Source organism: Hippoglossus stenolepis, chromosome 21, assembly GCF_022539355.2.
Source record: "Hippoglossus stenolepis isolate QCI-W04-F060 chromosome 21, HSTE1.2, whole genome shotgun sequence".
Lineage (NCBI taxonomy): Eukaryota > Metazoa > Chordata > Actinopteri > Pleuronectiformes > Pleuronectidae > Hippoglossus > Hippoglossus stenolepis.
In genome coordinates, this window is record NC_061503.1 from 17,952,524 (window position 1) to 17,968,058 (window position 15,535).

The 15,535-nt window shown below is 45.0% G+C and overlaps 1 protein-coding gene across 1 annotated transcript in view; it reads right to left on the reverse strand.

Annotated features, from left to right (window-relative positions):
- LOC118100414 (ankyrin-3) overlaps positions 1 to 15,535 on the reverse strand; it is a 92,421-nt gene that overhangs the window by 14,699 nt on the left and 62,187 nt on the right. Inside the window, exons 28-36 of the mRNA XM_047338263.1 lie at positions 14,456 to 14,680; positions 11,060 to 11,214; positions 10,480 to 10,691; positions 10,156 to 10,363; positions 9,923 to 10,019; positions 9,599 to 9,827; positions 9,371 to 9,496; positions 8,638 to 8,760; positions 7,377 to 7,458 (exon numbers count right to left, since the gene is read on the reverse strand). Of these exons, the coding sequence (XP_047194219.1) occupies positions 7,377 to 7,458; positions 8,638 to 8,760; positions 9,371 to 9,496; positions 9,599 to 9,827; positions 9,923 to 10,019; positions 10,156 to 10,363; positions 10,480 to 10,691; positions 11,060 to 11,214; positions 14,456 to 14,680 (1,457 nt within the window). The remainder of the gene's footprint in view (positions 1 to 7,376; positions 7,459 to 8,637; positions 8,761 to 9,370; positions 9,497 to 9,598; positions 9,828 to 9,922; positions 10,020 to 10,155; positions 10,364 to 10,479; positions 10,692 to 11,059; positions 11,215 to 14,455; positions 14,681 to 15,535) is intronic.

The following is a 15,535-nucleotide window of genomic DNA, read 5'->3' on the forward strand; positions in this document are numbered from 1 at the left end:
TCTTCCCTTCATGGAAGGGGAATGGATTTGGCTCGCTCGTCGGTGTGCTATCGTCCGTTGGCGTTCGGGCCGGGGTAGTGTCTGGTGTGGTGGCCTGAGACTGTTCATCCACTGCTAGTCCAAAAGGCTTAGGCTCACCACTGCTATCCCGTGTCCCGCACATGTCAACGACTTCCTCCGCTCCACCTTTACTGGGCCAGGGGTCAAAGTCCAGCCCTTTGGTGGCAACAGTCTTAAAAGGAGAGTTAAATTCCTCCTCTAACTTATAACTAAAGTAAGTGTCTGAAAACCCGTCTTTATCTGAGGGTTTTATTTCCTGACTTTTGACCCCACCGTTAGTAATCTCATCAGGATTTCCACCATTTAAGGGGGTATCTTTTGGGCAAGCATCCTTTGGACATTCTTCTGGGGTTTTCTCCTCCTCAATAACTTCCAGTTTGGACTGGGGGAAACAGCGGTCCGACGACCTAAATGTGTCTGTCGCCCAAACATCTCTCCGGCTGTCGGGAAGACCAAACAGCCGTAAATCCGCCTGCTCGCACAGGCCGTCATCCTCATCCTGAAGTTCATATCCATCTAAGGAGTCTATCTCTGTTGCATCTGTGTCATGAGAAAATTCAGCTGTTGTGGCTATTGAACAGTCTGTTATTGATTGGTCATTTCCATTCTGTTCATATTCATCGTCCTCTACTTTGCCATTGGAACCACTGGAGCCATTGGTCGCACCATTCAGTTCTTTGCTATTTCCATTTTTGTCAGGTTTTTTAGATTTAGATTCCCTCTCCTTCTTCTTGGCCTCCTCGTCCTCCTGCCTGAAACCTAATTTCCTACAGGGAATTGGCTGGCATATTGACTTATCCTCCTCTTCATCAGTTGACTGACTGTCATCTGTCCCGGGGGGAACTGGGGTAGGGGGTTGGATTCGTATAATTGGTTCGGTCAGATGCAGATGCTTGTCATGTTCTTCTTGTAAGTTCACCTCCATCATTTCTGACTCAGTCTCCGAAGACGCACAGGAACCTTTCCTCTCTGTGTCGGATATTTCTGAAGCTGAGTCCAGAGGGGGAGGAGGAGGGAACTCAATATATGCAATACCTTTGTCCTTTGAGACTTCTCGATGCTCCTGCCCAGTTATGTCATAATGCCCACCATTGCCTGCTTCTTGCTGGTTGAACAGTATTGCTAATTCCTGATGGTTATCATTCATTTCCATGTCTTGCTTATTAGCATTAGCAAAGTCTGCTATGGTGCTAGCTTTCCTTTCTGGCAGGGCCTCTTTAAAAGAGAAAACAGTATTGCCTTGTTCATCCCCCTCCGATTCCTCAGATAACTCCATGATGGGGCTAGGCTTCCCTGGTATGAATCCCATGAAGCCATCAGTGGTCCTGGTCATGAGGTCATAGCTGACCTCTTCGGAGCTTGGGGTCTCAGGGGTAAGGGGGCTTTTCCCTGAGCTGTCTATGAACGACACCTGTTCGAGGGTGTCATCATCTGGGCTTATGGGGCTGAGGGCTGAGTTTGAATTTTGTTTGACAGAGTACAGTGCTCCCTTCGCCTCCCTCTCCGCTTGCCTGCCCACCTGGACACTGACATACACCGGTAACGTTTTGATGCCCTTGAAGTTCTCTTTGGTTGTTATCGCAGTTGGAGAAGTTAGGACGTTCCCCAGCATTTCTCTAGGGCTAGTGAGATTATTGGAGTTGGAATCTTTCAGTGCATTATCTAGAATTTCAATGGCTAGATTTTCATTTGTCTTTTGTGGGGTTGTCTCAAGACTCATCTGCACTTTGCTTTTCGCTAATGTCGGTATCTGTGAGGGTTTGGTTACTGCCTGTTTCTTTGTGAGGTCATTTTCTACTGCAGAGGAGGCTTTTCTTATAGGAATTTGAGAATCTGTCTTTTTTCTGAGATTTTTGTTCAACGGTTCCTCGTTATCTTTTTTGGGCAGATCAGCAACTAGTTCTTTGGATGCAGACTCACCGTTAGTGATTTGTTGATATTTCTTAGTATTACTATCTATTAGTTTGTCAGGATGAACAATAGGTGTCTGAACTCTCTGACCTTTATTGCTTTCTTTAATTTCCTGAGTAACACTGGAATGAATATCTCTCGCTTTAGTAGTTGCTTTGTCAAACTCAACCTCACTCGTTTGTCTTTGGATGGAAGCCTCTGGGATGTTGTTATTTGAAGGTTTGTCTCCTGTATGTCTTTGGGCTTTAGGTGTGAGTGTTAGAGAAGGTTTACTGCTATCAAATGTAGCCCATTTGTCCTTTTCAACATCATTTTTCATGCTATCGTCTTCTGATCTTTCAGACACATTTGACGCTTTTCCTCCTGCAAAAAACTGTAAAACGGGAAGTTTGCTCTCCTGTAGTTTTTTAACTGAAGGTTTCGGCTGCACCGGAGGAGGAAGTTTGATCGGACTGGACTGACTTTGTTTCTGAGCCTCAGATTCAAATTTCATCCTCACAGAACTGACGTTGGATGTTGATTTTACATGAGAGGGAGAAGACGGTGCAGACTCACTGGTCTTAGTTTGTTGTGTGATTTTACTTTCACTCATACTAGACTGCACTGTTCTCTGAGGGCTGCTCGGTAAGCTGGAACTTTTCTTTTCAGTTATTATGGGGCTCCCAAACATTTTAACAACTGAAGGCTCTCTGAGTTTGCTTTTACCTTCTTCCTCTGCCTTAGGTTTCTTCTGTATTTTCTCAGGGCTACCGCAGGCTGAACTAGGCCAAGATCTGTGCTCCTTTGCCTCCCGTCTCACTGGCTTTTTCTCAGGGGACTGCAACTCATCGTTGAGCTTCTCAGTTTTGTCTCGGAAGAACTGTGATACCTCACTGAGTTTTTCTTCAGCTTCCTTAACAGTTTGGTCGACCCTATCCTCATAAAGGAGCTTATCCCTGCTTCTGTCATGTTTATCCTCAGTAAATCGCATCCACACTGCATGCTTGGGGCTGCCCGGTTCTGTGGAGTAATGAAGCACTGTCACCTTGTCAAACTGAGACGGGTCATCCCTGTGCACGAATTTTCCAGATTTAGCCGACCCATCTTTTGATGACTTAGAGACAAACTCTCTTTTGGGGCTTCCTCGCTGCTGACTCATGCTATTAGAGCTATGGCTACCGATCTCTTCGGAAATAAAGTGCTGGTTTCTGTCAGTCATCCCTGTTGAATCCTCTGTGTCAGAGTGAGACAGTGAAGACGCGTCGAGTTTTTCTGACAGAAGCATTTTCTCCGCAAACTTATATGACTCTCCTCTGATCTCTGACAGCTCATCATCACAGTATTCTATGGATTGCTGGCTCAATAGTTTAAGGGCTTTATAAGAATCATCTGCCATCAGTTGAGCGGAGCTTGGACGACTGTCTTCCTCGTGTGACACTGGGGTGTTAACTCGGGATGTTTCCAGAAAAGAGGGCAGGGATTCTTCGGCAGTAAGCTCCTCTTCTTCCTGTTGCACCTCATCGTAATCACCAAGTTCCTTAATTCCACGGTCCCCTTTGTAGACATAAAGCTCAGGGTGTTTTTTAGTTTCCCTAAAGATAACCTCAGTTGGCTCGGCTGTGCTGTGGCCCTTTTCGATATGAACCTCAATTATTCTTTCGACTTTTGGTTTGGATTTATTGTCTCTGTCTAGAAATCTGGGAGTCAGCTCATCACCCTTGACAGAATCCTGACTAGCCTTGTGTTCAAAAAGGCCGGCCAGCTCTTTAGATGGGTCCCTCCCTGACTGGAAAGCTTTCATGATATCTCTGACTGACATACCTTCCTCTATCATCTCTGCAGCATCAGTCAGTTGGGGCTTGTGATAGACCTTTCTAGTGGTAGTAGTAATATGAGTTTCCTCTTTGAGACACATGCTTTTGTTCATCATGGAGTCCTCCTCTGGTATTTTCAGCTGTAAGGCTTTGGTGCAGCTTGATGAAGCTGCATCTGGAGCTATAGAAGGGGGGGCAGATGCAGCCTCCTCCATGAGTAGAGGCTCAAAAGGATCATCAGGATGCTCATAGCTTCTAATGTGGACCACCTCGGTCCTGGTCTCAGTTACACAGGGAGGGATAGGTGAATCTGTGAATAAAGGCTTTGGTCCTGTGCTCTCTGCGCTCTGAGGAGCGGAGGGTGTCTTTTCACTCCTCGTCTCAAACCCACTGTCTGACAGGGGACTCTTGTCTTGCTCATGAGACAGGTCCTCAGGAGACTCCAAAATAGTCTCCGAACCTTGATATGACTCTGTAAGTTTGCTTAGGTCCTTCTCTGAGGGAGACCTTAGCATGCCTGAGACTGGTGGAGGCATTTTGAGTTTGTGCTCTTGTATGGACATAGATGGCTTGAGAACACGTTTCTGTTTCTCTTCGCCTTCCCTTCTTGCCTCCTCCTCATACCGACATTTCAATTCGTTCATTTTGGCGACAGAGTTGGCCCCAATGTCATTAGTTAAAAAATCTACTACTTTGGCCAAATCTAAGTCTTTACTTGACATGGATTGTTGCCTGAGACGGAGTGTGTTCTCATCAAATGGAGGGTAAAAGTCTGCGAAAGCACTACTTTGTGCCTCCTCAATCTCATCTTTGGAAAATTCCTCCCATTCATCCTCTGATGTTCTCTCTCTACCTTCACACACGATATCTTTCTGTAATATCTCACTGACTTTCGCTAAATCTTCTTTCACTTTCTCCACTAAAGTAAATGGCTCTTCATCCTCTAACTTGGGCTCTTTGGGAGTTCCAGTACGTGATGTCTGAACAGTTTTGGCAGCTGTCTGTGTGTCTGTCTGTAGGATCGCTGTCATTCTGATCAGATCCTCTTTCATGTCCGCTACATCTTTTAATATCTCCTGGTTGGAAGTTGGTGTTGGGTGGATGATGGATGGTGTGATAAACGGTGGGGATTTCAATTGGGAATTTACTTTTGTTGTGGTTACACATGTAGACAAGGAGGACGATGAGGAGGAGGAGGCACGAGAGGAATCCGGCAGTGCCATTTTGAGAGATCCTGGCCCTGATTTGACAGGAGTCTCTGGGATCATGTTGAGCAACGAATACACAGGCACAGGCACCGTATTAGATGAAACTGTGGAGCTGGAAGAAGTAGCTCCAGATCTCATAGAACCATAAGCAGAGCTTGCTGTTGCAGATCTACGTGAGGAGGACCGTGATTTAAGAGTGCCATAACCCGAAACAGAGCACGAGTCTATAGCTTCATTTATAGCCGCACTGACACCAGAAGTTGCCGCATGGGTGGTGGCCTGGATTCTCTCCTGTAGACTGCAACTCCTCTCAGAGACAAGACGAGAAGAAGAGGAGGATGGTGTGGAGGAGGAGGAGGAAGGGTATTTAACAGGTGAGACTGATCCATTCATCATTTCTGAATACAATTCTGAGGAAGCAATGGTTGTTTGCCCAGTTGAGGAGAGAGATGAGAGGGTTGATCTCCCTCCTTGGGATGAAAGTGTTGAATCTCCACAAGTTTTCAGAGAAGACAGGCTAGAGATGCTTTTAACAGAAGGAAGGTTAGATGCCCCTGCATCTGTCACAACTGTGGAGCCAAGGGCGGTTTTAAAAGGCAGATTAGCATTGTACATGTTGTAAAGTGTCTTTGGTGATGCTGGAGCAGTAATAGGAGCTGCGGACCTCTCTGGCACAGAACCATTGGGCATTGAGTGAAGTGGGGAAGTCCGTGATGTGTATGCGGAAGCAAGGCTCTTGATAGAAGCTGGATCTGTCGCAGGCTTATGGGGGCTTCCAGAGGACACAAGGCTGGCAGATCCCTGGACAGGGTATTGACCCTGCTGGACAACGGTTTTAATGGGCGAAGGCATAGTCCTGTAGGACCTGATGGGGGATGAGCTCACTTTGTCACTGAATGATTTAACTGGGGATGACAGGTTAGGCGGTGCTGGTGGAGCTCCCAGGGTGGCTTTGATAGTTGCAGCGCATGCAGGTGATGGGGAGGTGAGGGGCCAGGTAGATCTCAATGGAGAAGCAGCTGGCGAGGCTGCCGGTGAATCGGTATAGGTGAGGGAACCCCCCAATCCGATGTGCCTTGTTTGACCAGGGACGGTAATAGGAGCAGTCGACCATGGCGGGTAAGGTCTGGTTGGAAAGACAGGTTTGTGAGGGTAACCAGCAGGCAGTGTTCTTGCGGCTGCGCTTCGCTCAACTGCAGTTTCTTCAGATGAAATTGTAGAAATAATAGTGAAGAAGGAATGGAAAAAATAATCAAAAGAATGTGGAATAGTAAAGGTAACGGAAAATGATGTTGGGGAAGGGAAAGGAAGAAAAATGTGAAAGAAGAGATCAGAGGAGGAAGAGTTGGTCAGTGACGCAGTCCTGGTATCAAGGAAGGAAAAACAGCAGTTTTAAGAAGTGCTTTAAAAGGAAAATGTTGTGTTCCTGTGTGATTGGCGATTGGAGGATGACTCAAAGAGCAACAGCAACAACATAATGAATAAACTGAACAAAGCACAATCAGCAGCAAAGTAAAACACCCGAGACAATGGGATAAAACTGACTAGACTGACAACAGAACGATGGCAAGACAAATGAACCAGGAACAACACAAAACAACTTTGGATTTCAGATGATATTGTATTGTATGGATTCTGGCTGTAATTTCAATCTGCTTCTTAAAGTGCCTTTTATCTGTTTGGTCCAATACCATGATGACAGATTCCCCAAAGACAATTTGGAAACTATCATTCAACAGAGCCAAGGGCTGCAGACGTTTACATTGTCTATTCATTACGTAAAACAAACAAAATATGACAAAAAGATTTGGCCCATTTTGTCATGCAAGATCCATAACAACTGGTGACAAGCAGAGAGTGTGAAGAACTGAAAAGACAAACCTGAAAGAAAGCCAAACTCAAGACCTCCTCACATGCACTTCTGTCCCACAACTAGCTGCTAAGTCACAAAGCCAAAAAATGAGCTTTAACCCCAGAAGGGACAAATGTCAAACAAATGAAATTTTACTTTGACCCCCTTTCAAAAGGCCCATTCACATTGTGGTCGCAAGTCAAATATCTTTTTTTTTGATGTTGCTGCATTTTGACTTCATAAAACTCAGCAATGGAAACAAACCCAGAAAGAGTACAACTCATAATGTGGGCAAGCACAGCACAACAACTCAAAAAACACTCATTGACCCATGCAAGAATATGTACCATGTCATTAACAAGCATGTGGACAGTGCAAGTCATGTAGGATGAGAAATATGCATTGATTCCATTAGGTCACATCTATCTACATACTGATCACGCATTTTACAGGTTATTAAGTAAAAGTGTTAATACTGTAAACTCACTAATCCCGGAATATCGGCATACTTATATTCATCAAAGGGTTTGTTAGTGAAAATGTTAAACTCACTCAGTGCAGGCTCGGCCAGATAGCTGTAGCGCTTACGTAAGGCTAGAGATGCAAAGGTATGACGTCGCTCTGGCTTTTCAGTCTGCAACAATAGTAAACAACACAAAATCCTTTCAGTTCCCGGTCACCCTATGTTGTATAATGCTGCCAAATGGGCAACATTAGGACCTTATCATATAAAATTAAAGCACATCCAATAATCTGCGTTAGTTGATATTAGCATAACAACAAAACCAGTTTTTAACAGCAGCAAATTCTTCTTTAACAGTATTTACTGCACTTCAGTCTACAGCTCTAAAGTGCTGCTTACAGTAAGTGTAAGCAAGTTAAGCCAAGCTTGTCAAATTAGCTCGAGTTAGTCGTGATAATGCTAACTCGCAATTAAAAGGACCTAAAGGAGCAAATAATAAATTTTAAAGTAATGTTAAAGGTTAAATCTTGACTGAAAAACAAAGGAACTTAAGTAATTATAATCTTAAAAGCCATTTATATCACGTAATGTAGAACGCAAAGGATATCGCACTGGACATAAATCATATCTTTTCATATCTATAATACAGTATATCATGCAAAATTGAGCGGCTAGAGGTTGCTATGAACAAGGAAAGCTTTTATTTCCCTCGGAGAAGCGGAAAAGAATAAGGCTATGATGAGCAGAGCAGGGCCACTAGAGATCTAGCGCAGAGGACAGCACATGGTGGGGAGGGTGTGGTTTACCTCATCCTCGGCATCTGACTCCATTTCCTGGTTCCCAAGATGCATTGCAGAAACGGAGGGGGAGTAACATAAGATGGAAAGCAGGGGGGAAAAGAAACATCAGGGTGTGAAAAAGGAGTGAGTGACAGAAGCTACAACTCAGAAGCCACTTCAGCAAATGAAAAAATGAAATAAAACACCAAACACACACCAAAATAAGAAGAAAAGAACAAAGAGCCAACGTTCAGGAGCGAGAACAGCAAATGAAGTCAAGCCACAAAAAGCCAGCCGAAGAATCAAAAGAAGCCCTCAGCCAAAAAGCAAGTCATCCAAATCAAAAGATAGGAATATAATGAAACAGCCAATGACAAGAATCCACAGCTCAAAAATCCAATAGACACAGAGAGAAGCTTTAAACAGATAAAAGACACAGTGGCGGCGGTTTGGCCAAAGTCTTTCTCTGTGTTTCATCGTTCGGTGTTATTGGGGCCGAAAACTACCCTGAACAGTATGAGTATGGTCATGGAGGGTGAAGACAGAGAATGGTGAGTTCACGCTGCCGTACCTGTTTCACCGCAGGAAGCACGATGTTCAGGTTGCACACGGCCGTTTGCGGAAGACCTTTTATGGTCTTACACTCTTTGAGGAAAGTGAGACGACCGCAGGACTCCTGGCTCGGGTCTCTCACCTGGAGGGAGAACATTACCTCATGTAGCTGGTACGTTTAAAAGGTATTCAGGGATTATTTTTATTAGATTAACTTGCGGCATGTAAAATGTTATTTTCCACAACATAAAGCATATGACCCCACGAGTCAAATGTTGTGTTGTGATAAAGTAGGGCCCGATCTGGAGAGTTTGCACAATAAAAGAGTGTTGGATGATGCAAGAGGATTTATTACGGATACGATTAAGTTAACGGGTCAATCGTTGATATGCGGTTATGTAGCTGTGGCGAGGGGAACTAGGTCACACCCTGTGGATCGGGTTGATTACACTGAAAGCTTGTGTGGGAAATAGTACTTAAATAATCACAGCAACAAAATCAAACAACCTGCTGCAGAACATTTTATTGTCCCCTATTGTGCTGTCTCCTATTTTAATGCAAGATATGAATAGATTATATTAGATCTGTCCACTTGCGATTGGATCTCTCAGGACGGCTGTTTATACAAAGTCTGAACAGAGCGACAACAAAGTGACTCTTTTTTGTCATGTTGATTTAGAGATCGACCTTCCACCCTGAGAAGGATGTGATGCAGACGACGGTGGTGACAGAGTGTATATGTTTTGCGGTACCTTGACACAGAAGGGCAAACGGTTCTCCTTGAAGGCGTAGAAGTTGAGAACTAACTGCTGACCAGACTTAGTCAGAGGAGACAAGTTTCCGTAGCAGTCCACATAGATGGGCCTGCCCTCCAGAACCTGAGGGAGCCCATCAACGACAGTGAGAACCACATTCAAAGTCAACTAGGCAATGCAATTTATAGATATTGAATAGCTAATAAACCACAGATGAATATCCACCTCTATGTCTTTGCTCCTGGCCACCTCCTCGAAGTTCTCCTGCTGCTCCAGGGTCTTATCCACCTTGTCGTCCGTCATACAGAAGCACCTCAGTTTGGACTCCACTGGGTCATTCATCTTAGCGAACACTACGAACTTGGCCATGTAGGGCACGCAGATCAGCTCCCTGTACAGCTGCATGGCCAAACCCACCGTCTCCGGGATCTGGTGACAGTCGGCCAACCAGAACCTGCACAAGTGACAAACACCATGAAGAACATCGCACACACACACACACAGATAAAAAGCAACAGACACAGTTGATGGCTTGTTGTGTTGTCGGACCTGGCAGAAACATTGGTGGTGAAGGAGACGCAGTCACTGATGAAGGTGAGAGGAGTTGTGCCGGTGATGTCCTCCCACTGTGCCGGGGACGTTCCACCTGGAAGAAAGTCACAGGTCAAACATCCTGAAGACAATGTGATCGATCGTTCTTTGTCTGGTGTCCGGGAAACACTTCTACGTTACTACTTTTGTGTGTTTGCTTTCTGTGTCTGATGTATGTACATCACCCTCACCTGTAATGCTGCAGAGAAGGCGAAGGCAGGGGGTGCAGTCTCCCTTGTAGCCGTTGGTAAGCCCCTCCCCCGAGAGGGGCGGGACTGGGATTGTCATGGTGATGGGTTTGTGGAACTTCCGTCTCCTGGGCTCCACGGTAACGATAGGACTGAAGGTTGCTCGGTTACCAAGGATTTTCTTAACAGTCTCATCGGGGACTGGTTGAGCCTGAGAGAGAAGAGGATGTGGTCAATGAGAGACGTGTGTTTGCTGCTAATGCTAATTCTACTACAACCAACTACAACTGCTGCTAATGCTAATATTACTGTTATCCCTCAACTCACCTGCAGTCCAACTTTGATCTTCTTGGTTAGCGCCCCCTCAGGGAAGGAGGCCTGAACCAATGGGACGCTCCGGCTGCACAGCGTCCCGCCCTCTGGTCCCATGTGATTGGTCTCCTGTCTTATCCGAGACACCACAGCAAAGTACTGAGGGAAGTCCTTCGTGACGATGCGGCATATCCTCTTCCTCTCCAGCTCATCTGCAGTGTCCAGTTCTTCAAGAACCAGGAAAGAAGGGTATCAGAGGACATTTAGGCTAAAAACTGACGCAGTTTTGAGTTGAATTTGAATGGCGGCGCTTGCGGACACTTGTATGACACCACAGGAGCAGTATGGAGGCATTTAATATTATTTTTCTGTGTTTTTTCTATGTTTGAAGACGTGTTCCTAGGATACTTCAACTTTATTGGATTTGGCTGCAACACTGTTTACCCCTGAAACTCCAGAAGTGTTTTGTGAACTCAAACACTTCACCCAGCCCTCCATCGGCATAGTGGTGAGTAGATAATGAGTGAATTTAAACTATTCCTTTAAAGCTTGCAGGTGAGACACTGAAGGACATTTTCTTTTTTGTCTGCTTTACCTTCATCCATCCCATTCAGGAGATGATTGAGGTCGTCGTTCTTACAGTCGTACAGATGCTCCTTCCAGGTTTCTCCGTTCTCGCTGCGCAGCAGGATCAGCTCTCGCTCCTGGCCCCGCAGCGAGCCAAAATGAGGGATCTCCACTATCACTGGCCTAGTGAGGTACATGTCATGGAGAAACGGTTAGCAACAAGTAAACCACAACAAAAGAGTTGTCCCTTACACTATTTCTTTAGAATCTGACCTGAGCACGTGAGAGTAAGTAAGTAAGACAGTTTTGTTCTTTTTCAAAACCACGACACAACAAAACTGTTCTTAAAACCTACCAATAAAGACAAATGTGAATCAGGAGCGTTCAAGGGGTATGAATGAACTGTGGTCCTGCCGGTGACAGTGTTGCTTCGTAATGAAAGCTGTGGCGGTGCTGCGGTTCAATGGGACGTTCACAGTGCATGTCATGGCTCAACGTGACGTGACGACACACATGAAATGGACGGAGGAGTGGGAGGAGAAAGCTGCACAGCCCTTACTCAAAAAACAAGGCAAGACAGCAACACAAGAGAGAAGGATGAACGTACTCTAGCATGAGGACCGTGTGGTGTTAGGGTCGCTCAGAGTAGAGTAGAAGAGAATAAAATACCCACTGTGGACGTACCAGAGGAAATATATTCAGTCACCATCAAAAAGACAATCGCAAAATGATTATTATTATCAAAAAGCTACTGATGTTTTGTCTCTATGATGAGGTCCTGCATGGCTAAACCCTCCTTACGCTTAAAAACAGCCTAGAACGTAACCACCAATTTAAATGTCTCTGGGAGTTATTAACACACAAAATACACGATGAGATGACGTGGAACTGATCTTGAAGGTGACGTAAAGAAAGGATGGGAAGCAGGATGATGCTTGACTTGACGAGGAAAAGGCTCATGCCCAACAAGCGCAGTCCAGTCCAAACAGCCAATCAAAACCTCTACTTTCAGTGATGTCAGAGGCCGACTGAAAGCCCCTGAAATCAAAACATACGATGGTGTCTAAATGAAAGTAACTGCAATGGATTTAAAACTATATTGTGTAGTTTTAGGAAGAACTTTACTATTTGTCTCTCCCTGTAAATAAGTTATTCAGGCTAAAACGAATCCACTTGGCTGTGGTGCACCCATCTTCCAGCTAATGGTAAATACAAGTGTCTTCCTGACTCACTGTTAGTTCTCCTCTGTTTAAAGCAACACTATGCAACTTTTTCTTTTACCTTAAACCAGCAGCTTAAAAATGTGTCTGATGCCACTAGACTGTGGCGGCCTGCCATGTTCTATCGTCCACAACAGCTATGTTTTGATGCAGGGGCGCTGTTGCTCAGTAAAAGTCACATAGTGTTGCTTTAAAATGATCAGAAAGTTGTGCGAATCCTCACTATGTCATTGATTTCTTCCCAAAACTACATGGCAACCATATCATATTAATGCTGAATCCCAGAAAATCAAAGTCAACGGAGATGGGTAAAATAATCATATCCATCAGCATGAATCAGCCTCGGTCATGTCGCTTCCTTAACGGGAGGTGGGCGGTACAGGAGGGGGAGGAGGAGGGTGGGGTTGAGGGAGTTGGGGGTGGGGGGTGGGGGTGCTATGTTTGGTTCCTACCCAACAAATCTAGTTCCTCTGGGTCCCAGCTGTAGCACTGGACTAACCAGGCTCTCGCCTTCATTAAGGGCTGGCAGCTTTCTGGGAAGATGGAGTTTACTGTGTCCGCAAAATAGTGAAACACACATATACACAAAAACACACACTGTGTAAGAGCACACACCACTGAAGTGTAGTTTCAGTAATGAGATGATTTATGCTACGCCCTTCTTTATTGACGTCAGTTATGGCAACTTACTCGCAGATACTATATTCATACCACGGCAACTGAGAATCCTTGATTTGGATTGGCTGGCAGGAGTGGATTTATTTTTAGTAACTGCACTGTACAACCCGACACCTCTGATGATAGAGCTCGTTAGTTAAATGACAACGGCACTATTGACCTGTGGGCAAAGACAGCAACAGTGTGGCTTAGTTACAGAACTCGGATCAGGGGTTATTTATGTAACCAATAAAATAGAAGCAGACGAGCAGCTGCTCAGTGAGAACCACATGAATTCAATTGTGTTATGAAACAACTTTCAACAACTTGGTGGACGTCAGGTCTGAGCAGAGACTCTGAATCAAGATGGATGTTGTGTTTCCACCTCCTCCCACTGTACAAAAATGAAGCCAAAATATCCCGGATGTGAAAGCTGCCAATCACGACATTCAGGGCCAGAGTCTGTGCAGTAGTCAACGTGGAGGCGGTCTCAAGGTCACATGGACACATGCACTCAACCAATCGCGAGTCGGTCTCAGCTGTCAATCATCACATTTCACACAGTTTTTATAGCATCAAATAACTAATTAAAACCAAAACTTGAACATGAACATCTGAACAAACGTCAGTGAGATAAGAACTAAGAGAAATGACAGAAACCATCTTTGAGAAAAATGTATCAGATGAGTAGAGTTTAAATATCTGTAACTTGCAGCCCATGTTATTATAATTACTGCAAATGTTTGTGTCTGTAACCAAGTCCAGAAACATCTGGTTAGTGTTTGGAAAATATTTAAACTTTAATTACCTCCGCCAAAGGGGTTATGTTTTCACCCCCGTCTGTTTGTTTGTCTGTCTGTTTGTGTGTAAGCAAGATTACACACAAACAGATTTCCACTAAACCTGGTGGAAGGATGTGATTTGGGTCACAGAAGAACCCGGGGGTGGATCCAGGACATTTTGTTATTGTGAGACAGGGCGATGTTTGACATTTTCCCCATTTTCCCAGGGAATAATTCATAATTCATAAGTCATGGATCTTGATTAAACAAATCAGGCATATTTGGGGAACTGATATCTACGAGCCTGATTGAATCTAAGGAGACTGTTGGGCCTTGGCGGAGCTGTGAGCTCTACTGAGTGACGTTCTAAGGAATGTAAAAGATAAAGTGAAGTTTACATCAGATAGTGATGCTGCCTGTACTTTGTCAGAGGGAAACACAGCGGGACGACTTGCTCGAGGGTGAGCACACGGTAACAATTACTCTTAAACTGCAGATGTCACTGCTCAACACGCACACACACACACACACACACACACACACACACACACACACACACACACACACACACACACACACACACACACACACACACACACACACACACACACACACACACACACACACTCAAATCTGAACGCAGATGGCAGGAAATGAAGATGGCCAGAAGCGGAGGGGAGGAGATGTCACCGAACCAAGGTGCAGAAACATGAGCAGTTCAGCAAAAGGCAAAAAAGTAAAAGTAAAGTTTAAATAAAGTCTCACCCGAGGAACTGAGCTCCCGCCGGACCGACCTCGACCAATCGGCTGGCCAGGCCTTCTCCTTCCACCATCGGAGGAGGCGACGCCAGCTTGTGCCTCTTCACCAGTCGACACGTGATCCTGGTGGGCGCCGTGCACTTTCTCGGCGGGATGATGATGCGCATGCCGTTGTGGCGACTTCCCCTCATGGAGCCGCCCCTGGCGTCGACCATGAAGCTGACCAAGAACCTGAGGGGGCACGACAGAGGAAGAGAAGAGGAAGAGACAGAGAGTGATAGAGAGAGAGAAACAGTGAAGAAGAGACAGGAGATAAAACAGTGGAAGAGAAGTGTGGGGGGAGGAAACAAGATAACCAGAGGGGGACGGAATGGAAAAAGAAGTAAAAATATACAATAATGTTAGTTTAACGGCAGTAACTGATGGAGAGAGAGGAGCTTCCCATGCTGAGATCCTCAAAACACACACAACGTATTTGTGTGAGCAAAATAGAAGAGAACAGATGTGTGAGGAGGTTTCTGTGTTGGTACGACCGCAGAGGTGGGAAATTAAAAAACACCACCTCAACAAGTCTGTATCAGAAAGTGAATATTCTTAAGTGAATGTTCCTGCGTGTTTCAGCCGAGACGCCAACACAGGAGCCTCCAGTGTCATCCTGAACTAAACCAGAGGGTTTTAAAGATCTGTGTGTCACTCGTTTCACTTAAAGGAGGAAATCACATCACTCACACACACACACATGCAATCTGGTAACTCAGAGATGTCGTGTTAGTTTGTATGTTTCTGATGAACAAAGAGCGACCGAGCAGAGATTCTCTTAGATTATTAAAACACAGACGAACACGTGTTGGGAATTATTCATCTAGAACAGGGGGATATTTAACTGGCTACTATTTCTATTTTTAAATCTACGTTAACTGATCTGTCCGAGTAGATCGTAAAAACATCCCGATCCAGTTGTAAACGAAGTCCACGTCACTCCAATCACATCAACGTCTCACTCTGATCAGTCATTAGCTGTTTTCAGACACGAACTGAAGTCCTGATATTTCCCTGAACTTTTTTCCGTATGTGAGAACACAAACT